This window comes from Electrophorus electricus, chromosome 16 (genome assembly GCF_013358815.1).
Source record: "Electrophorus electricus isolate fEleEle1 chromosome 16, fEleEle1.pri, whole genome shotgun sequence".
NCBI classification, from domain to species: Eukaryota; Metazoa; Chordata; class Actinopteri; order Gymnotiformes; family Gymnotidae; genus Electrophorus; species Electrophorus electricus.
Genome location: NC_049550.1, coordinates 16,234,508 through 16,257,266, shown reverse-complemented (window position 1 = coordinate 16,257,266; position 22,759 = coordinate 16,234,508). Strand labels below are relative to the sequence as shown.

Below are 22,759 nucleotides of genomic sequence, written 5' to 3'. Positions count from 1 at the left end.
TACAGTCCACTTTGTGTCAGCACCTGTGCCAGGGGAGGAAGCTGATTTGTGTTTGGATCTTGAGGATGTGGTTGGTTTGGTGTCCTTTGAAATGATTCATGATGATAAATGTGGTGATGAGGCTGAAATTGGAATATTTGGAAATACAAACCCAAGAGTGACAGAGTCCATTGAGGTCTCATGAAGCTGACAGTATGTGAGTAGTTTCACTCCATGCTGTACAGTCTTGATACAGTGCGTCAACACCTGTATCAGGAGAGGAAGCTGATGTGTGTTTGGATCCTGAGGATGTGGTTGGTTTGGTGAACTGTGCACTGATGTGTGATGATGAATGTGGTAATGAGGTTGAAACTATAATCTGTGGATCTGGAAATAAACACAGAAATGTGTCAAATTATAAATCTGTGCTGTTTATCAAATTTATTAGAGTAATAGACTGTAACAACAAGCTCAACATTTTCTGATGAGGAAGTGGTCACATGGCCACTATGATGTCAGAGCATCCTCTATTCTGCCCCACAGCCTTGACAACATTCCTAAATGGACTTGCCAAAAATATAAAGGCCATTTTAGTGTTTAAGCACAATATGGAGGAGTGTGTTTCACCCACTTATTAAGTAGTTCATGATAGGATGACCACTTCCTTTTTTGACCCACAGACAGACAGACAGACATAGAGAGACAGAAAGAGACAAAGAGAGAGAGATAGACAGATAGAGGCAGAGAGAGAGAGAGAGAGAGAGAGAGAGAGAGAGAGAGAGAGAGAGAGAGAGAGAGAGAGAGAAATCTCCATTTCCAAGTGGGATACAATTATTGCATCTGAGGCAAGTTGCGAAAGGAATGATCTCCAATGAGTTCATAACATTTAAGTAAACAAAAAGATGTTTTGGCTTCATGGGCTAAAGATGCTTCCTGACTTATTTCACTGCTTCCTCCAAGTCCCTCTTACTTTATAAGGTTAACCAGCAATTATTATTACACTTGTGTACGTTTCCTTGTGTTTCAGTTCTTTTCCAGTTCATTCACTGTTACATGTACATATCTGTGTGTGTGTGTGTGTGTGTGTGTGTGTGTGTGTGTGTGTGTGTGTGTTTGTGTGTGTGTGTGTGTGTGTGCGCGCACGCAAACGCAACAAGGGGGAAAAATGTTCAAACATTTCAACAACTTTTGCCTCCCAGTATATTTTTTTTGGTTTGCAATAAAATCGGTTTGCAATTGCAATTAGTTTGTTATTATAAAATTGCAATTGGTTTGTTATTATGCTGTATTTTTATATGCAGAGGGAAACACATGCATATATAAAGGAATGTATATATGTATAAAGTGATGAGACAGCATACATTTGACACTAAGTCTATATTGCCATCTAGAGGACAAAGCAAGATAAACAATTATGCATCAGTGTTTAAATGTAATTTTGTAAAGGTTTTTTTTTTGTATGAGCTTTGCATTAAGCATGTTAATGTGAATATCTGACCAGGACCAACATTTTATGTTAGTGCATTCCTATCATTATTCTTCTATGTGTTAGACTGCTCATATTAGTTAACTTATTCAAACTTCCAGAGGATTTTTACACATTAAAATGAAGTGTGCAGAAGCCTTGCTTTGTTTTTTTTTTGTGTGTTTTTTACTTTCTATTTTCAGATTTCTGACAACAATTTACAGTCTATGTAAAAAACTGAAAGATGTGTCATTATTACTAATGACAAGCACATGATGCCTGTCCAGGTACACATTGCACAAATCTAGATAAAAAGATCCTTCTGATGAAAACATTGTGATTGCTTTCTTAAAGGTCTCCTTGGTAACAGCATCATTAGATCTATCTGCATTCGTATAGAACTTCACTGTAGCATAAGCTGCAGCTTCAGCATACGTCCCTGCTGACTGCTGAGCAATCAAGACAGAAATGTGGGTAACCGAGCAATGCAGTAAATGTCCTGAGAGAGAGGGTTATAGAGCAGTAGCATAAACAGAATGTGAGAAATCATAGAGGGTTGTGGGTAACTACTGTAGTCCTCAAATTAGTCTTCAATCCATATGGAAGTCCTGTGTGTAACCAGTGTGTAAAGAACATATCAAGCCAAACTGTAAATTTATGTCTCATCTGTAAACAATGGTGGTGATTGTTTATGAGAGACACAAAACCATTGTTAATGTGGATCAACCACTCTCCCACCATCTTAACTTAGAGAAAATAAAACACCTGCTTAGATAGATATTAAGGCAAAGTAAGTGAAAGGGAAAGTTATACACTTTCATAAACAATCAGTGAATTTTGGGTAAAAACATACAACTCTAACCTAACCACTTCCTGGGTCATGATTGACAGTAGCATAGTCGCATGAGTCTTAAAGGTCTCCGTGGTAACGACATGTTCAGAACTATCAGTTCTCTTATGGAACATCACTGCTGCCTAAATGAGTCCTTCAGCAGATGTGCTGGCCAATTGTTGACCGTGTCCTACTGAGGAATCAGATGGAGTTGTGGGTAATTGAGCTGTAGAGTAAATGTCCATATCATGGGAGCATGACGGTGGTTGAGCTAAAGCATAAACAGTTTTGGAGGGATCAGAGGGGTTTGTGGGTAGACAGACAGTAGAGTAGACTGTAGGAGCTCCATTGTGTCTGGGGTCTTTAATCTCCTCATAGTCAAAGACAGCAAGTGGAACCTGAGAGCATAAACAATACATCAATAATTATAACAATAAAAACTATGGTCCGCCAGTTGTATTAAAAAGTAGTAAGTAACTTTACTAATATTTTGTTCATTATATGTGTTACAGCAGTGCCTGTGTCTGTGTTTGTGCATGTGAGAACATGTGCAAAAAGCTAGAATGTAGTGTTTCACCATTAAAGGCATTCTGTTACCAAGTTTATAGGAAGGAAGCTTATTTTATCTTTTTTTGTGCATGCGAGGTAAGAAAAAAATTCCTCTGTAGAAATGGTTGAACACCTCGCTCCATGGTTGTGGGATACAGTCATAACTGACCCCATGGCTATATGATGCAGTCATGATTCACCTCATGGTTGTGTGAGATGTCTTGGAGGGCTTGGCCTTTGCATGATGCTGAGAAGGAATTTTGACATTAAAGCAAACATTACAAGAACAACAAAAAATAAATAAAAACAAATCAATACCTCTTGTGAAAGAGTTCATTTGATCTTTTTACTCCATTGTCTGCTCAATTTGCTTTGCACAGACATACTCATTTCTAGTGCATCAGATTGCATTGTTCTATAATGCATGTGGTTAATCTACAACACAGACATATGTGGAACTCACGTCTAAACATTCAGATGACTTTTAACCTTGGAATGACAAATATTTTACCATGTGGTAAATTATTTGGTGAATCTGATTTTCCAAATTATTGTGAATTTGCAAGAGTGTGCACAAGAGTGTGTGCGTATGTTACCCTGCATCTTGCTTCTCTTTCTGAAAGTCACTATGAGGAATGAGGTTCCCATCAGAAGCAGCACTAGAGTCACACACACAACACTGATCACAGTGGAAGATGGAAATCCTGGAGAGGAAACAGAGTCATAATTAGTGAACCAATCACACCTTTATCCTGATCATTCAGAAGTGTGTGATGAAGCCGGCAGTATGTATGATAAATGTGGTGATCAGGCTGAAATTGGAATATCTGGATATACAAACACAAGAGTGAAAGAGTCCATCGAGGTCTCATGAAGCTGACAGTAGGTGAGTAGTTTCACTCTGTGCTGTACAATCCACTGTGTGTTAGCACCTGTATCAGGAGAAGAAGCTGATGTGTGTTTGGATCCTGAGGATGTGGATGTTTTGGTGAACTGTGGACTGATGCGTGATGATGAATGTGGTGTTGAGGTTGAAATTGGAATCTCTGGATAAATAGAAAAATACAGGAATTACATTACCTGAGTCCATGATGTGATTGGTATTGTGATTATGATTGGTGACAGTCACAAAAGGAACATTATTTGACACCTATACACTCAGAGGTGGTCACTGTGGTTTTAGATGTTGTTTGTGCAGTTGTGTTCGATGAGGATGATGAAGATGCTGAAGGTGCTGGCACTTGTGGTTCTTGAGATGAAGAGATTAATGGTTAAACATTTAGTTGCAAAGGAAAAAAAAGTGTTATCCTCCCTCCCATTCCCTGTGCCCAAAGCAGTCCCCAAGGGGGCATTGGTTTCTGGTTGAGAGTACACTGTGTGTGATTGGATGCTGCTTCTCACCAGTGTAGGTGCTGATTGGGTGTAAAAGCAGAATGTTGATTGTAAAGTGTGTGCGACGATGGGAGTATGCAGAGGGGGTAAGTCGCCATCTTAATGTCCGTTTAACAAACAGACAAACGTTTAATAAGTGAAACAAACAAAATGAAAAAAAATACAAAAACAGGAGAAACAGCACTGATCATGAGCAACACAGAACACGACAAGCATTAAACGGCATATGCATACAGCATCAGCTGAAAGCGCAAGGCACATGGGGTCAAACACTGACAAAGGATGATCATTTAAAACAAGACCTTAAATACACACATTAACCCTTAGATAACAAGAGACAGGAGTGACATGGACTGTGTAACAAGGGAGGGGCATGGCAACGAAGAAACACACACACACACCAACAAGGAGGAGGGGGCTGTGCTGTGACAGTGTCCTTGGGTATGAGAAATGCACTATATACATGTAACTAATGATAATAATGAATGTTGTAACCAGCTGTACATGTGTAGTCTATCTCATACTACAAGCATACTTCATGTGTGTACATTAAATAGCTCAGTCAAAAAAAAATCCCACATTTTCTTATATATACTGACTGCTGTTCTCTAAGAAAGTGAATTCTGCAGAGTAAACCATCATTGCATATGGTGATAAATATACTAATATAGGCCTTTCTGTTCCTCATTTAAAGCACTATTAATATGATATTCACTTTCCTATATACACATTGTTTTACAATTATGTTGCATTGATGTTATGGGCAGAATATTTAGCCTCCTGAAAGAAAGAGTCTGCAATAAGACTGAAGATTAACTGAACATGTTATGTACTAACCAGTCACTTTCAGGTATATCTGTATGCTATAAACCTTATATCAATGATCTGATTTCCAGTTTGCTTCAGCTCCACACCAGTATGTACCAGACCCAGTCAGTTCTCAGATGATTACTGTGAATACTTGCTTTATTCTGTCATCATATAGTGACATGCGTCCCTCATTTATCCATCTTCGACTCTCTTTAACTGATGTTTTATAAGTACAGCAGTGTCCATGTTCTTGCAGACAAACTTGGGGTCATTCCTGTGGGATTCTGAGTATTTGTAACTGATGTTCACAGTTCCTCCTATATAGTCAGTTTTATTGATAGACCTTCCATAGTCAATCATAAATACTCAGATCAAAACATGTGCATTTATTAATACTCCTGTTGTTATTCTAGAATTTACCTTGCTAATAAATGCTAATACATGTAAATATCTGGCACGTTTATCTCATCTAAGCTTAGTCTTATACCATTTCATATGACCAAGACTTTTAGGATGTAGGATTGAGAGATCAGATTTGCTTCAGACTTGCTTCCCTAACTGCTACTGATCAGCACTGCTGCCTCACTGCTCCAGTGTTCCGCATTCGAATCCTGATCTGGCCACTGCATGCGACTCACCTGCCTTCACCTTCAGTTTCACTGCTTTGTATTTGTCTGTCCATCTCTTTATATCCACTGCACACTGGTAGGTTCCAGAGTCCTCCACAGTGAGGTTTCTTCATTACCACCCAGAAGACTTTAGCACTGGTATTATCATATAGAGAGAATCTGCCTTCATGCACCCATGTGTGTTTGGCTCCTGTTTTAATTTGGTCAGCACATGGTGTACTTTCACCCTTGCAGAAATATTTATTGTTTGTTTTATGTTCTTCCTCATATTTGCATTTGATCCTGACTCCTCCTCCTGAATATGCTGTCACTTCATTAGTGGAGTCTCCTGTTACTGAAATACATGATAAACATCCATGTGAGTGACATCATAACATGTTCATGAAAGCTCGGTTATGACATTTGTAATCACAAATAGAACACTACTGTGCAGGTGAATTCAAACTGTAACAACCTTCCTGTGCTAATAACCCTTGGACAAATAACTTCTTCTTACCATGTGGACAGTGTTGATGATGTAGAAGTGCATTTCATTACCTGAGACCAGGTAGAAGGTGAAGATGAACAGGATCTTCATTCTTAGTTCAAGATCACAGATATCCAAACCAACTCCTCTCCACTGTAATCAGATATCAGAGTTCCTGTAGCTCACACCGCAACACTGTCTCTGCCTGGGCTGTGTCTTCATCTGATTATTAAACAGAAAGTGAAGATGAACTTCCCTTTTTTCATAACAGACAGTCAGTGAAAAGATGCCAAGTCAACTGTAACCTTCTCAGCAAGTAAAGTATGAAATGTTTATTAAAATCTTGTAGCAAAATATTTTCAAATAACTAACGAATCTGCTAGCAAATTTAATGGCATTAGTTAAAGCTGTATGATATCAGAGTAAAATGAACAACTATATGTATGAATTGTTTAAAGGAATCTGACAAAGGATACTTCCATTATTGCAAAAATATTTGTTGTTTGTTTCATATCCTTCATCATATTTGCATTTGATCCTCCTCCTTATTTCTCACAAGGCCTGAAGTCATAAGTCATAAGTTTCCAGAATAATCAGTATTCTGGTTTTCTGGCTCTTCTGTCTTGGGGAGGGACTTTCACACAAACCAGTAGAAGTAATGATGGAATAAAGGAATAAAAAGTAAAGCTTATTCCATCTCCAGATCTATGTTGCATGTGTACGTGTGCGTGTGTGTGTGTGTGTGTGTGTGTGTGTGTGTGTGTGTGTGTGTGTATGTGCACATGTGTGTATGTGTGTGTGCCTGTGTGTGTGTGTGTGTGTGTGTGTGTGTGTGTGTGTGTGTGTGTGTGTGTGTGTGTGTGTGTGTGTATGTGCACGTGTGTATGTGTGTGTGCATGTGCGTGTTTCATTGGCTGGGTGCCAACTGGATCTTGACACAGAGAACCAGAAAGGCATAACAGTGAAAAGAAGCCATTTGCAGTTTAAGTGTTTCTTATAATTTCAATCTGGAACACCTGCTTCCCCTTCAGCCTGAGGGGCAGGTCTGCAGACCACCCAGTGGTGTGCCTCATGTTCTCAGTGTTCAAAATCCATTCAACAGTGACTCTAACTATTTTAAATGAGCTTCTGTAACACTTGATTATTATTGTTGTTCTTGTTGTCTTTGACCACATCAAATCTATAAATATATTAATATATAATTTAATATCAAATACTTTATTTAATTTCACTTAATTCATTAATTTGTTTAGCTTTACTTTTAACATGAAAAATACATATTTTAAGACTGCAATCCATGAATGTGGATTTCTTGTATTTTGATTCTAGGTGTCTGGGAGTACAAATACTGACCAATGGCACAGATATACTGACCAGTGTAGAATACTCACTAAGAGAGGCAGCTGAAGAAGCTGCGGGCATGGTCAGAAGCCAAGGGCATGGCCAGAGGTCCACTGGTGCACAACACTTCTGGGAAAAGTCATTGAACTGAAGGAGGAAGCCTTCATTTCCACTAGATGGCACTGTGGTGAGCAGGGCTTGTTGCATTCACTGGGGCTAGAGTGTTTTTTTTTTGTTGTTGTTTTGTTTTTTTTTGGGGGGGGGGGTTTACATACAGTTGCAAAACATAAAATGCGACATTCGCAGAAACATTTCAATAGTGCATTTATTTTATTATAGAGAACCATAGCAAGCCTGATTTGTTACAAGCACTAGAACACCGGAATTTCTAAGTGAATAGGGATGATCAGAGTCATAGGAATCTCTATGGGACACACAACAGAAAGGTTGGGGACACACAGCAGAGTGCCCATCTGCAGCAAAGTAAACCACAGAGTCCTCAGCTTCAGTGGAGTTCGGTAGGTGGGTTGTGCTTTGCTGAGGCACATTTACAGTGCAGTATGTGATGGAGTCAGATGGCTCATCTACACTGGAGTAGATTACAGTGTGTGAAGACCCCACTGTGGTGTAGACAGTGGTGAGTGTGGACGTTACTGCAGTACTCAGCTCCTGATCTTCAATCTCCTGATAGATCCACTCATTCTGCAGAAGAACAATCTTAACTGTGTAAGGAAATATAACAATGGCAAATAATCTAACAGAAACTCTGACTGTGTCAAATAATTTAATTGTGTATGGAAATCTAATTATGTCAAAAAATCTAACAGATCTACAATAAACCTAACTGTGTTCATCAAGTACTTTTTAATTAATCAATTAAATAAAAAAATTGTCAATGCTTTAGAAATAATTTATATGTGCTGAAAAGTTTATCTAAAACTTTAACTGTATGCATCTTTATGATGCATTCATTTATATATCTATATCAACTCATTTGTGATTTCAGTGTCTCAAAAATGTTATTCAGTATTGCAAGCGTAAATGTTCATTAGCACCAAGGCATTTTTCATTAGTACCCAGTACAGTCCCTGGCCACTAGATGGCAGTAATCAGCTAGTTGAGGGCGCTACCTCTCCAGAGGTGCCTGGCATTGTGCTTATACGTACTGACTCAGACAGAACTGCAAGGCATTAACAGAAAGTACACTGTTAGACAGCATATGTGCATTACAGTGTGTGTGTGTGTGTGTGTGTGTGTGTGTGTGTGTGTGTGTGTGTGTGTGTGTGTGTGTGTGTGTGTGTTTATATTTACGACGCAAATCACGTGTTATGAAGGGAGGGAATCAGAGACAACCTACCTGACTGTGTGGACCCAGTATGTACTGATGCACTGACGCAGAGAGTTGGAGTGGAGTAGCTGAAGTGGATGATGGTACTGTTATCAGAATCTGAGGGAAGGAAACGGTGACAGACTAAAATCTGTGGCAACAACTCATATTGTCTGTCCATACATAAACCAGTCTTTGTTGTAATGAGGAATCTTGTGTAATACTGTGATATACTCCACTTTGGTAGTTTGAACTGTGCATTTTAAAATTGAAATAATCTAATTGTGTGTGTGTGTGTGTGTGTGTGTGTGTGTGTGTGTGTGTTTGCTGGCTTATATTCCAGGTCCTTTTTGTGTCAGCAGCTACAGCATATTGTAGTTTCATCATTAATTTACATTTGTTTGTTTCTCTTAGGACTATTATTATTATTGTTGTTGTTGTTGTTGTTATCTGCTCAACACTCTAACATAATCTTAAACTCTAACATAATCTCTTTGTAGTGGTCATGAAATCTCCCCTCTATCCCACACCAGTATTTTCCTCCATCCTCTGATCTCAGATCAGTGATGGTGACAGTGAAGACTCTGGCTGCTGTGTCATCATTCAGAGAGAATCTCTCGTCTTTAGCAGTTTTAGAATCAACAGGGATGTCTTTAGTCTGGAAAGTATACCATTCTCCTCCGCAGAGGTACTTCATGCGGGTTTCATACTGAGACTCATACGGGCATCTGATCTGAACTGAATGCCCTGTATATCCAGTTACCGTAGTTACAGCACCAGTTCCAGCTGCAAAACAAATGATTGTGTTAGTAATGTACAGTAAATGTAAAAGATTCATTGTTATGAACATCCACACCACTACGAGACTCAGAGATCTGAATCTAGAGACAGCCTGCAACACCACTATATCAGCCTGCTGTATTAGCTGATCTTTACCTGAAATAATAATGTGCTGAACATGTCTGATGATAAACTGAGCAGTAAATGGACGACTCATCTGGAAATAGACTGGACAAGACGAGTAGAAGTGTGCACATGTTGAACTGGTTGTTTTGTGAGGAGTTCTGTGAGGACTGTGCCTCACTATTTATCACTGGACATCAAAGAGCCTTGTCAAACCTCACTGTCATTCCCCCTCTCTCACTGAACCTGTGTTGTATCTCTTTTCTCTTGTTTCTTTCCCTTGATCTCTATCTGTGTCTTTGTTGAAGACATTTGTATTTAAACATAATTTTAAGGATGAAGTGAAATCTCTATTTTAATCACATCAACAACACATTGTTTATGTCTTAAAGTGTAGGAAAGTTGAAACAGAGGCTTACAGGTTTCCTTACAGACATAATGTATTGGATAATTTGCTTGCACAGCTGATGAAAAATCTCTGTCTAAAAAGTCCTTCTATAGGAACCTTGTGTACTTCACTTCAGTTTTGACTCCCTGTACATCTTTTACTAGAGTACACTGCAATTACTCCCTGAAACCTCTTCTTGTGCTCAGAAAGATGTTGTAGGTCACTCTTAAACAATTACAATTATTTAATATCTTCCCAAAGAGCATCACACACCACTTCCTGTGGCCTGTCACTCTTTCAGTATGAGCTGCTACTCTTTGGTCTACTGCATGCTCCAGAAGCTTGAACAAACACAACACATTAACATTAGAAATGGAAGTGTTTTATGGGCCTTAATTATTGGGCATTATGTGGAGGATTCTGGATCTGGGTCCTAAATTCCTCCTCACACATGACTGAGGTTGGCTGAATTCTGAGTATAAGGAAGCATTTGCATTGTCTGGGGCAGTGTTGCTATGGCAGTGGATGGGGAAATGTGCACAGTCCCACACTTTCTTGCAACTTGTGCAAAACTAGCATGCTTAGTGGCGTATAACTGTTTCAGTGTGAGCTGCTTCCCTTTGGTCTACTCTGCTCCATAAGCTTCAACAAATGTGAGGGATTCTGGATCAGAATGCTGCTTCACACACAGGTCAATATTTAGTCAGCTGCTCTGCCTATGACAGTTCCTTTAGAATGGAGTTCATCTGTTTTATTAATTATTCCTTAATCAAAGAATATAATGAATGTAAACAGGACAAGGTAAGTAATTGCATGGTGACAACAGATGATGAAACAGTCCTGTGTTGCCATTGTGTTTCATACACATCACAGTTTCAAAGAATCACTGGATGATTAGTAGAAATGAACATTTTGTTTTTCTGTTTTGTTGAACATTACATTAGAATACACCACAAGAGCACAGGAGTGTGCAGCACTGATTAAAAGTTCAATTCTCATTTTATGTTGTCAATATTCAGACTTCCACATCTTACATAATTTTGTGATTTTTAATGTGTTTTTGTATTAACTTTTTTTTTTTTGTGGCATTACAGATGCTGACACATTTTTCCTTAAAAGTGGACATTATTTTCCCATTTAACATTTCATTATAGTTAAGTATGACTGGATGATGTTACATCCATTAAGTATTCTCTGTGATCTTAACTAGTGAATATATATTGAAGAAAGCTTAAACATTGTAGTTAACTGTTTGTTACAGCTTGTTGTGTTTTGATGTTGAAAGTTCATAATGCTGATTTTGTTTTGTTGCTGCTATTTGTGTGTGTATTATTTGTGTAATTTATTTGTATTGAACTTGTCATTGTTTGATATAGTACTTCTGCTCATTTTGCATTTCTAGGTACTAACATCAGTTCCTGTATCTAGCAATGTTACGAGCCTGTCTAGGCTGTGAGGCCTAGGAAAAAACGAAACAAGGAAAAAAAAATGTAAATGACTCAGAATCTAAGTTGTAAAAAGTGAACAGCAACAAAACAAACAGAAGCACTAATGAAAGTCTCCTTTTTGGTTTATTTCACAGTGGATATTAATTACAAACAATTTCACTGCTGCAATGTCTTCAGAAGTGACCCAGGCCAAAACAACAAACAAAACTCACATTATTGAAAGAAAAATGCACACTAAATAATCCTAACAAACAAAATAAACATACAACAGACTTTCCGAACTTCCTGACACACCCAACAAAAGTGGCATTCACTCCAAACCACCAGTGTCCAACACCAAAGGCAATTTTTGTTTTAATTGCTGATCTAAGGTCAGTTGTGTGAGATCACATATGTTTCATGGTCATGTTTACATAAGGGTCAAGTAAACTTTCCCTGGAACAGTGCTATACAAATTAAAGCTGTACTGTACAGCAACGTAGACGTTAAACACTAAATTGGTAAGCGTGGATAACATCTGAAATTTGCTGGGCTGAACAACTGAAAGTCCTTTTCTATAACTGTTAACCTCCTTTCTTTGTAATTACATTTACCCAGAAAGACAAGACAGAAACATTTCTGTTTTCACTGTTTATTGATTTCTTTGTATTTTTTATACTAATAAACATTTCATTAATATTTATTTAACTAATGACAAAAACACAATGCAAATGTATTCAGCTGAAAGAAAACAATAAATGAAATTTATTCACAAATAATCACATGGGGCTTGTTTCACTGGAAGCTCCCTCACTGGCATGGCAAATGGAAAAAGTTGTTGGTTATAGGAAACTATATTACTGCATGGTGGCCATACGTAGAACCTCCCGGTTCTTTGTGCCACTGGACGGTGGTGTAGACAACCTGTGACTTGCCTAAGAAGGGAGAGTTGTCATTGGCTATGAGAGAGAGCTGCCCAAAGTCGATAGGAATGTATTGAAGAGAAAGTGACCGTGATAAAGTGGAAGGTGGTTCATGGTTTGTGGAAAGTGGATACGTCTGAGGGAGTCTAATAAAGGAGGAAACCATTGGCTCAGGATGCAGGTCTCGGCACTCTGCATAGGAGCGTGGGTCTTCTGCAGGAGTCCTGAGGGCCAGCGGAGGGTGAGATCTGAGGATTTGAGGAAGTGCGCTGCATGGTGTTGTGGTGTCTGCTCTCTGATTGGCTGAACATCTGGTGTTTGTGGGGAACATAGAAACAGGTGTCCTGAAAGGTTTGAAAGATCGACAGAGCACAAAGTGTGTGTGTTAGCCATAATTGTTAGCCATAATTAGCCATAATTATTAGCCATAATTGTTCAATTACCAAATAGATCAAACATGAAACACATGCACTTAACTGAGGAAAAATAAAACAAGCAAACATTTTTGATCTGCTAGTTGCATTTATATAAGTAATTTGTTCTAAATCTTTACCACAACAGAAAACCATGCCTTGTTAACAACCTTCCGAAAGGATTATTACTCATCACCATATTACAATAGTGGCGGACGTATGGCACTTTAACACCTGTAAAGTTTGCATCTGGACATAAGGTATCACTGAATATTTCCAAATTGTAAAACTGATAAATAAATCACCTAACTGATCACTTATAAAAGAATAATCTATTTTAAACTTATTTATCATGTCTGTCTTGTTACCGTCATGCTGCTTCCCAGGAAACAGTCAATCAATGCTGATCAACCAGCCCCGACCCCCTTGAACATGATCACCTCCTGGCATATGTTGATAGCCTTATCTATATGCACGCTCTGTCTTTTGGCTAAGATCAAGTGCAGTATATTTTTATACTACAAGCTTGATTTTATTTGGCAGGATTTTATTGCATGATTTTAATTGTTCTTATTCTTTGTGTTTTAGGCCCAGCTCATGCAGACTAGAAGCAGCAGCCCCTGGAGAAGTTACAAGATCTTTGGCCTTTTTTTACTGTTATCCATTGTTTGCTTATATTTTTTATACTTCTGCCTTCTGTCCATCTGTCCCAGTCTACCTTTACCCTGTTTTGGAACAAGGTTTTTGGACTGCCTTAAATAAATTAAATGCTTTCCAAATGAATGCCCTTGGTTTGCCCATTATAGAACTTATAAACCAATCACTTAATATTTGTAACCAATTACCTAAAAGTTACAATATTTTAACTCTTATTAACTCCATATGGACACATTGCCAGTTAATAGCTTGATCTGTCATAAAGGCATTTTACCATCTAACATCCTCTTATATTAATTTTGTGGTAACCAAATAGATGCATAATCTGAATTGACATTAGCAGAATACTGGGAAGTAACAGTGGCTGAGTAGACAGGCCTTTGATTTTGATAAGGTTTTTTTACAGCTGAATATAACTCCTCATTAACCACTGATGGATTCCAGGTTTTGTCTTTTGGGAAACTCACTTGGCAGTAAATTGGTTTTCTTGAGCTGTCAGGAGTTTTGTTCTTCTGGCTACTCACCAGTCTCACACTAGAGATAGTAGCGATGTTTGTGAATGGAATATGATTGGTTGCCAGTGTGTTACCAGAGAGTGCATCTTGCCTCTCATTTGCTGATTTCATTTGTTGAGTATATATCGTACTGCATGCTGGGGGAGGGTCAGAATGTTGGTGAGTTGTCATGGCATTGTCAGTGGGTGGTACCGGGCCCTGATTGGTTGAGACTGACACATTAGTATGGGTGGGATCACTTTGCTGCATCTCCTCATACAAGGGAAAATTCTGGAAATAAAAAAGAAAAAATAGAACGAACACAAATATTTTGAAAGTAACTGAACAAAATAATTATAGTAAATAAATACAGACCTCCATATTCTCCTGTGAATTTGGCAGACTTTTGTCTGGGAAAGAGAGTAGCATGACTTAGCACAATGCCTTTATCGAAGGCATCTAGATGATGGTTTTGTTTTGTTTTGATGGCTAATGTTACATACCTGCCCTGCATCTTAAGGCAAAGAAAATTCCAGAAGTAATTGGCAGTACCAGCAGAACTGTGATAAAAACACCTCCAGCATAAATAAAGGTACCTGTATATTTTTGGATAACAAAGAAAATACCAGAAACACACACACACACACACACACACACACACACACACACGACTAACTAAATATCTCCATATTTTAGTTTTACTTGTTTACTGAATATTATCTCTGATCACATTATTTAAATTCTAGACTAGAAATGTAGGATGCCTTTGTGTTACACCCTTCGCTGCAACTCGATCTACTGCGGACTATGCATGCCATAAAACTCCTGTACGTTCCCAGTCACCTGAGTTCTAACCTCACCTGGGTCTCGTTCTTCTTAATGTGTTCACTCTATATAGCCTCTTGTCTCTATTTGTCATTGCAAAGTCTCGTTTGCCAGCCTTGCGTTTCTGAGCTGAGCTGTAGTTTGTTGTCTTGATTATTGTTTTGGATTATTGGATTGCCTGCCTGTTTTCAGATATTCTCTTGCTTGTTCCCTTTAGATCTGTTTGCTCTGTGCCTCTACTTGCATTGACCATTTGCCAGTATTTGACTACTCTTTGGATTGCCTCTATTAAGCTGTATATCTTTACTGCATTCGACTTTGTCTCTATTCACAAACCTGACATGTTGTTTGATATCTGTAGTGTTAATGTTCCATCAGCTGTCTACTGGACTGCCCACCTTTATTTAAGATCACTTTTATATTTAACTAATTTAATTAAGTTATTTAACACACTGTTTATTACTATTTTATTAAAGACAGCACATCAACAATTGAAAACCACTGAAATAAAGGGGAATTCTTAAATTAACGGAACGAGGAACACTACTCTGAAACACATGCCCACAACAGCTACAGCTGTTACACACTGATAGAGACTCATACAAGGTAAAATGTCACTGAAAGAAGAAAAATGTGATTGCTGTACTGGTGAGCTGCCACTTTGTTCTGGTGGTTCGAGCACATGTTTACCACCTAAGAAACCTGAAATTGAGACCAAGTGTGATGCTGCCTTTGTGGTTTCTGGTACCTGAAGGCTGAGTGGAGTTTCCTGTTTCTGTTGCATTTCCTGTTCCATTAGTAGAAAGTGACAGCCCTGTGTGTTCACAAACATTCTCACACTGGAACCAATGCACGTAATGTAAATGTGTGTTTGGTATTCTGACTAAACAAATACTAATGAAATTAATCGGTTGAATTATGGAAACATGAGTAATCACTCATGCTGACATTAACATTTTCTTTTACATGGTTATGTAGTAACTATTTAACATTTAATTACAATAAATTTAGCTTTGAATGTAGCATTACAAACACTGAACTGCAGGTTTAATTGTACTTCGTCTGATTGGCTTCTTGCAACGTCAGTACAGAAAAATTCATCAGGTCAGAGCTGAGCTTAGCTCTCCACCTACTGCTATATATTAGCAATCAAGTGATATTTTACTGTTCAGTCAAAACACCTTCAAGGGGCATTGTAGGACAGAAGTGGGAAGATCTTACCTTTAGTGGTGTGGGGGTAGAGTGGAGTAGAGGACTTGGGTGAGGGTTTAGGTTGTGGAGTCTTAGGAGCTGGTGGAGAGAGAGACTGAACAGATTACAAATGCAGGAGCCCCACAATGAAAACAAAATATTCAATTTAGATACTGAAAAATATCCAGATTCTGAATCAAGATACTGAAATGTTTATGAAAAAAACACGCACCCTTACTCACAGTCAGCTGGACTACAGTGAACGGGTCTGACCCGACTGATTCAATGCCACAACAGTATTGTCCTGTGTCCTCTATTCTGAGGGCAGTGATGGTCACTACAAACATTTTTTTCTCTGTGTTGTCATGCAGAGAAAACCTTCCTTGAAACGCCCAGGGCTCCTTACCATCAGTTTTTACAACTGAGACACAGTCTTTATAGGTTCCCTTACAGAAATACTTGAGATAGGCTTCATATCCTTTAGCATAAGGACACTGGATAACTGCAACATTGCCCTCTGTTCCTGTCTTTCTGATCTGGGCACACAGCATACTCCCCACAGCAGCTACAAGAAAGCAGAGTGTAAGTGCTTGGTTCTCTTCACTGAGAGCTTTCCAAAAACACAATCTACTCAGATTCTCAACATCCTGTTTTGTAGAGTCCAAATGCTCTTTTTTAATTATCAAAGCCACAAGCTCTGGAATTCTCTACCTGACAATTTGAAATCAATTGGCATCCTTAATGCCTTTAAAAATAGAAAAATGCTTTTATTCAGTACTGCATTAGTTACAACTTCTAGCATGCTGTCTTATATTTCACTCTAAAACACTTTGTACGTACCTTCTTATTGTTCTTTTCTCTATCATTTTTTAAAAATCTTGTATTTAATATTTATCTTTGTCATTTAAAGAAATATAAAATTTGTTTAAAATATTCTTTACAAATAATGCTTATTATTATTGTTATAACTAATATTATTATGTCCTGTAAAACTGGTTTCAGTTAGTCAGTACTCATGGTAGTCTTAATAAATGTGCATAGTCATTATTTTTGTCAAGGACTTCATTTGTCTTGACAGTTTGAGTGATCTTATAAAAGAAGATTTTAAAAATTCTAACACCTCACCAGATAATAGAGTACAAGAGAGGCTGACAAAGGTCTTCATCTCTCAGGAAATTCAAGCATCAAGCACGTTTTGAAACTCTTCAGGTCTTCGTCAAATGCACTTTCACCCCTGAACTTCCATGGGAACCCTTCAGTGGTTCTGTATATTCTTATTCCCAAAATATTATTTTGTTGCCTCTTTTAGATGTTTTCAGTGTCCAGTTCACTTCCATGCTGTTGTGATGGTCTCATGTGAGTGTACAAGTAACTGTTTGTGTGCATATGCATGTGTGTGTGTGTGTGTGTGTGTGTGTGTGTGTGTGTGTGTGTGTGTGTGTGTGTGTGTGTGTGTATGTGTGTGTGTGTGTGTGTGAGGGAGAGTGAGAGAGGAAGGATGTGGTTTTTGAGCCGCTGTTAGCCTTCTGGTAGTTTCTCTTTGGGTTCAATGAAGTTTAAAATGTAGTGTGAGGGAAAATGCTTAATGCTTGCTTAAAAGAGGAAGTAAGAAATATGTGACCTTTAAGTGACCTTTGGCCTTGTCTTGACCAGTCTGCAAGAAAGGCGAATAGGGAAGTGATGGAGTATGACAGTTATCGCTTAACTGTTGCTGGGCAGGGGTGCAGCAGCAGGGAGTAACAACTTGTTTTTAGCAGGAAAGAATGTTCACAGACGGTTGAGATGCATGGCACCTGGAGTCATGAGATTAGCACATGAGAGAACAACGGGGAATGGTGGGGGTATATGAACTCATGTGAGAGAGAAGTTTGAGGCTTCTCTCCCTCGGTGCATAAGGGACAGAACCAATAAAGATCACTCATCTGCACATCTGGCTCGAGTCTAATTGATTTTTCCTCCAGAACAGTTTAACATAAAAAGAAAATCGGTGTAGTTATGGTATCCTCAGTCATTTGTGAATTTTTCAGTTAATGAACTTAATAAAATTAACATATAAATCCTGACATCCTGACGTACTTTAGGCATCAGGCCTAAAATCAACAGTTAACTGGCAATTTTTTTTTCAGACTCCTTTCCTCACTTAGTGTGTTTGGAAAGTCAAACTACATGGTCCACTCCAGAATCTACAGAACTATAGAACAGGGCCCCCTTCTCCAATGCACCGGCTCCCACTCACACAGGGCTCAGTGTGTGAATCAGCAGGTTGACTGTAAGAAGTGTTGAGTGGCTGACAAGTGAAACAGGTTACCCCAGGGACAGGGCTCAGTGTGTGCAGTGCTGGTGTTCCCTGCAGGACTGGAATCAGGCTTCTTTGACTTTAGTGCCTGCTATTGTTTTGATATTGGCAGAAACAGTGCCATCTACTGGTATGGAAAACAGCAGCAAAAGCTGCTTTTTAAGTGCACTGTACTTTGACTATTCTATCATACTCTTCTATTATAGAGTATTATATTTGCTTCTTCTTCTTCTTTAAATTCTTTGTATCTCAAAACAGTTGATTTATTTACACTTTTAGGAGTATATCCTACCCACTAATGGTGTAATAATCAGAAGCCACTGCCATGCAAAACCTAGTTATGTGCCCAATAATTACTAATGATAAATGAAATTTACTGTATAGTTATTTCCTATATTTTAGTGTTTGTTTTGATTACTACTAAACAAAAAAGTTTGTTTTGATAGGTCTATATTGATTACTCTGCTTTCTTCATAAGCCAAATCAAAATTATGAAAGAAATTAACCGCTTTACTATTAGTGTAAAATAGGCCTTAAATAATCAATCCATGGACACATAATCGTGGTTTGTGTACAACCTAGCTAATATTTTCAATATATGTACAAATTACCTAATATTCTCAATTAATAATGAGAATAATAATGTTAATGTCTTCAGAAAGTGCAGCCAGAATATGTCGCATTGGTGTGACTGTGCTATTTAAAGTGTAAATTTCTCAAAAATCATGGAATCGAAAAACAAATGGTGGCTATTTGTTTGTTTGTTGTTTGTTTATAGTTGTCTACAGACTTTTTGTACTGGTAATGAATCAAAAATGCATTCACAGTTGTTCCCGTAAGAGATATTTAGGTATGAAAGAAATGGACCAAGGTCCTGCATCCAATGTTTATTCAAAGTTGTGTACTTTTAAGCAAAAGGAAAGCACGTTTGGCCTTGCTTGTGAAGTTTACATTCACATAATTTAGAGAGTCGCGCGAGTCTGTTGCTGACATTATGGTTGAGTATTCAACTGAACTGGCATCTGGGAAGACCTATTATTGGCTGTAGGGGTGTTCTGTAGGCATGGAGCCTTCATGTGATTGGATGTGAAACTGGTGTCTTTCTGGTGATTGGTTGTAGTAAAGCTGTTGAATTTCCTGATGGGATTGTTTCTGGTGGGCTCATTCACAAAAGGATGAACCTCCGTAACCAATTGGATTAAAAATTAAACACAAAAAGTAAGCTAGGTCTATTTACTTTTTCTTATTCTACAATATCTCTGTCTCTCTCTAACATACCTAGATGCACATAAAACTAATTATTCTTACCTTCACTATTGTTTTGTTTTGTGACTTTCTTGTGCTTTTTTTTTTGTTTGTTTGTTTTACCAGCATGAAAAGGCAGATGGCAAGAAGGAGCATCACTGCAGCCAGACCAGCACCTATATACACCCTCTCTGGAAAACAGAACAGAGAAAACTAAATTAACGTTTTAAACTCTCTTTGGAATACATAACAGAGCAATTAAATCTGACCAAATTGTTTAAAAATGCTTTGCATTCACTTTAACATTTGTTGATATCTTGTCATCAAATAATGCTTAATTCCTAGGATGCACAGGTACAGATGACACTGTTGCATGCTAAAAGCAGTAAAATGGCACAAAAAACATTTGAAGTACTGTTACCAGGTGTGCTAGTTGTACTAGTTGCGTGTATGGTTGTCCGATGCCATCTTGTATTGAAAGAACCGGTCACTTCCCTTACTTCTGTTAAAACAATCAAACAGAACAGCCCAGCTGTGTGCTTTTAATAGACAGAAACCAAGCCAAACCAAGCAACCATACCAACACAAACCAATCATCCAAATCAACGCAGCTGTGTGCTTTTAATAGATTCAACCAACCCGGCGGTGTGCTTTTAATCGCTGGTGTGTGTCATGCTGAAGCAGTGAGCCATTTTAATTTGCATCCTGATCAAAGTTTACAGCATTTAGCAGACGCTCTTATCCAGAGCGACTTGCAAAAGTGCTTTGTCATTTACTCATATAATACATCTTAGTACAGTACAGTAGTACTGAATACAGAAGCCAAACAATAGTACAGAAGCCAAAATAAACAGAAAAACAGATTGTTCATTGTTTTGCCAACTAAGCAGATTAAGGTTGGGATGGAAGACTTGCACTTTAATTATACCAAAAAAGAAAATAAGAAAACATGTATTTAGTTTTTATAATTTATATAATTTATATCATTTATTTTTAATTTAAAAATTATAATTTATACTTTTTTTAAATGTAACTTTCAAATATATAATACAATTCTTACTGATCTGTGCTGATTTGAGATTAGTTGTAAGAAAGATGAAGAAGAAAAAGAGAACAAATATACATGAATATGAGGTAAATGAACTTTCCAGTGATGTAATATTGTCTTTAGCCTCTAGGTGGTGTAGTAGCTGTGGGAGAGACCGGGAAATTGTGCTGTACAGGTGAAGTGTGGCTTCTGTCCAAGATGCTGATTTATATACTTTTTTTTTTCCTAATACAGAACATCTACTCTATTTCTCATGACACGTATGTCGATCTCAACCCAGGGTCCAGATCCTGCAATGATGTCTACCACACACTTGAAGTATGCGTCTGCTCAGAAATCTAATTTATACACAAAGAAAAGCAGTCTTAACCAGGACAGCACAACAAATTTGATCATTATTAATGTCTCCCCCTCTTGTCTGCAGCATGTTGAAGCTGATGCTATGGATGTCATATGTACAACTCTTGATCCCACAGCCAGGGCCTCTGGTGATATCTACCACACACTTGAAGTTAGTATCCTGCCAAACTAAGAATTTCCATATTTCATTATTAAAGAGCACAATCCGAATACTATTATAATTTACAGCACACTATGCTATATGTGTAAGTGTGTGTGTATGTGTGTGTGTGTGTGTGTGTGTGTGTGTGTGTGTGTGTGTGTGTGTGTGTGTGTGTGTGCTTACTTTTTTTCTTTTTTTTTTGGGCTTAGAGAACTGAGCTCTTAAGCAGGTGTGGACACCACTGAAACACAGCATAGCTATGCAGCACAGAATTAAAGTGCCACCCCCAAAGCAGCACCTGTCTCTAAACTATGCCTTCTGGACATCCTGTGACCTGTTTCTACTGTGCTCACAAAACATTTCATGCATTGCTGCAAAGCCTCCCAACTGTTTTATAGTGTGCTGTTGTTCACTTTACTCCAGTAAACAGTGTTAAATTGGGTCAAGGCTCCCATGTTTTCAGAGTCATGGTGATTTTGTGTTTCTGTGGGTATGTGTGTGTGTTTAGACTGAGCCCAGATCATTTCAAAGTTAACCAGATTTAACCAGATCATTTCAAATTAAGTTTTTCCTCACTCCTACATGCACTGTCCTAATGTCTATAATTTAATTATCGCAGGACATGTGGTGTGTAAAGATTCTCAGTAGAAATACATAATGACCTGAGAAATAAAATGGCTTGGCATGTTAGGGGCAGGCAAATGAATAAAGAGTACAGCTAAGATAATCTTCCATGTAGATTTCTACTTCTGTCACAAAAAGTAGAAGTTGCATTTCAGACACATTTCAGCACAACTCTGCTCACACTGCCTCATGAATAAATGACGGAAGAGCAAGAAACTTGTGCATTGAACAGCCTGCACTTAAGTTATAGGCCAGATTCTGAACCCAAACAGCATTCACCCATTGAAATAACCCAGTGGATGACAGTGTCAGTGATGAGAGCTACACGATGGTAACTTATTCTCATTAATTAGACATTTAATTCATACTTTGGTATGTTTATGTTTACTGATAAGGTTTTTATGCAGTATTGTCTACGATGACAATGAAAATTCCATATGTATTGTACATTGTTAGTTGCACAGAGTTCCAGTCTGAAGAGATAACAACAGATACAGTTAATCAGTTACAGAGATAAAGAAGTGTGTATAAATTAGCTGTTGTAAATATTCTCAATAATATGTAGTTAAAGTGGTCAGTATAAAACCTTTTTTTTTTTTTTTTTTTACAGCTTTATTTGAAGTCTCTCATAATCACTTTTCAGCTGTTTTTAAAGCTGAGCATTCTGGGTGAGTCTTTATTGTTATATGTTGTCTGTTTGTCTGACTGCTTGCCCTGTGCTGTCTGACAGTCGTAAGCAATGTAGTAATGTAATTCTGGAAAATGGTATAAAACGTGACCTGGCATGATGGGTATGAAACACAGCCTGGGGGTGGTAGCAGGTTCTCTCTGGAGGACTATGAGCTATGAGATCTTTCCCCAATTTCGCCATCTGGCCAATACACAGAGAGGCCCAGCAGTAGCTTTTGAACTGTTGGCGATGAGGATCCCAATGTGCAAACTTATTGTAAGACATGGAACTTTTGGTGTAACAAAGAAAATAAAATGAGCAATTAAATGAGCATTAAACGTTTCTACGTTGAAACAACAACGA

The 22,759-nt window shown here is 38.1% G+C and overlaps 2 protein-coding genes and 1 long non-coding RNA gene across 7 annotated transcripts; 1 reads left to right on the top strand and 2 right to left on the bottom strand.

Annotated features, from left to right (window-relative positions):
• Nucleotides 1–1,703: 1,703 nt before the first annotated feature.
• LOC113568604 lies at nucleotides 1,704–5,762 on the bottom strand (the record flags this gene model as incomplete). The annotated part of the gene is made up of 6 exons (XM_035534720.1): nucleotides 1,704–2,674; nucleotides 3,026–3,072; nucleotides 3,422–3,529; nucleotides 3,758–3,871; nucleotides 3,976–4,074; nucleotides 5,666–5,762. Coding segments are annotated over 6 exons (720 nt in total), but the record flags the coding sequence as incomplete, so codon positions are not given.
• A 6,460-nt stretch (nucleotides 5,763–12,222) lies between these two features.
• Nucleotides 12,223–17,442, bottom strand: LOC118242606. 4 transcript variants are annotated; one of them, XM_035534550.1, is made up of 8 exons: nucleotides 17,137–17,442; nucleotides 16,244–16,576; nucleotides 16,042–16,110; nucleotides 15,569–15,634; nucleotides 14,499–14,591; nucleotides 14,371–14,405; nucleotides 14,108–14,286; nucleotides 12,223–12,775 (listed from the first exon to the last, which is right to left on the bottom strand). In XM_035534550.1, the coding sequence occupies exons 1-8, from the start codon at nucleotides 17,174–17,176 to the stop codon at nucleotides 12,361–12,363; spliced, it is 1,230 nt and encodes a 409-aa protein (XP_035390443.1). In that variant the 5' UTR covers nucleotides 17,177–17,442; the 3' UTR covers nucleotides 12,223–12,360. The 4 variants fall into 4 exon arrangements, with proteins under 4 accessions (XP_035390443.1, XP_035390442.1, XP_035390444.1 ...); XM_035534549.1 differs by having other exon boundaries at nucleotides 15,569–15,659; nucleotides 16,254–16,576; XM_035534551.1 differs by having other exon boundaries at nucleotides 12,223–12,742; nucleotides 15,569–15,659; nucleotides 16,254–16,576.
• Nucleotides 16,516–21,648, top strand: LOC118242633. Of its 2 annotated transcripts, XR_004776964.1 has the most exons (4): nucleotides 16,516–16,593; nucleotides 20,835–20,918; nucleotides 21,025–21,111; nucleotides 21,312–21,648. It is a non-coding gene; the product is annotated as an uncharacterized LOC118242633 (long non-coding RNA). The 2 variants fall into 2 exon arrangements; XR_004776963.1 differs by lacking the exon at nucleotides 16,516–16,593 and having other exon boundaries at nucleotides 20,764–20,918.
• The last annotated feature ends 1,111 nt before the right edge of the window (nucleotides 21,649–22,759 follow it).

Excerpts from the sequence above, each read along its gene's own strand:
- LOC118242606 (XM_035534549.1), bottom strand. The coding sequence starts at position 17,176 with ATGAAGACCTTTGTCAGCCTCTCTTGTACTCTATTATCTG. Across the intron at positions 14,287-14,370 it reads ATTCACAGGAGAATATGGAG|AATTTTCCCTTGTATGAGGA; the intron begins GTCTGTATTTAT and ends TTTTATTTCCAG. Across the intron at positions 12,776-14,107 it reads ATGAAATCAGCAAATGAGAG|GACACCTGTTTCTATGTTCC; the intron begins GCAAGATGCACT and ends CAAACCTTTCAG.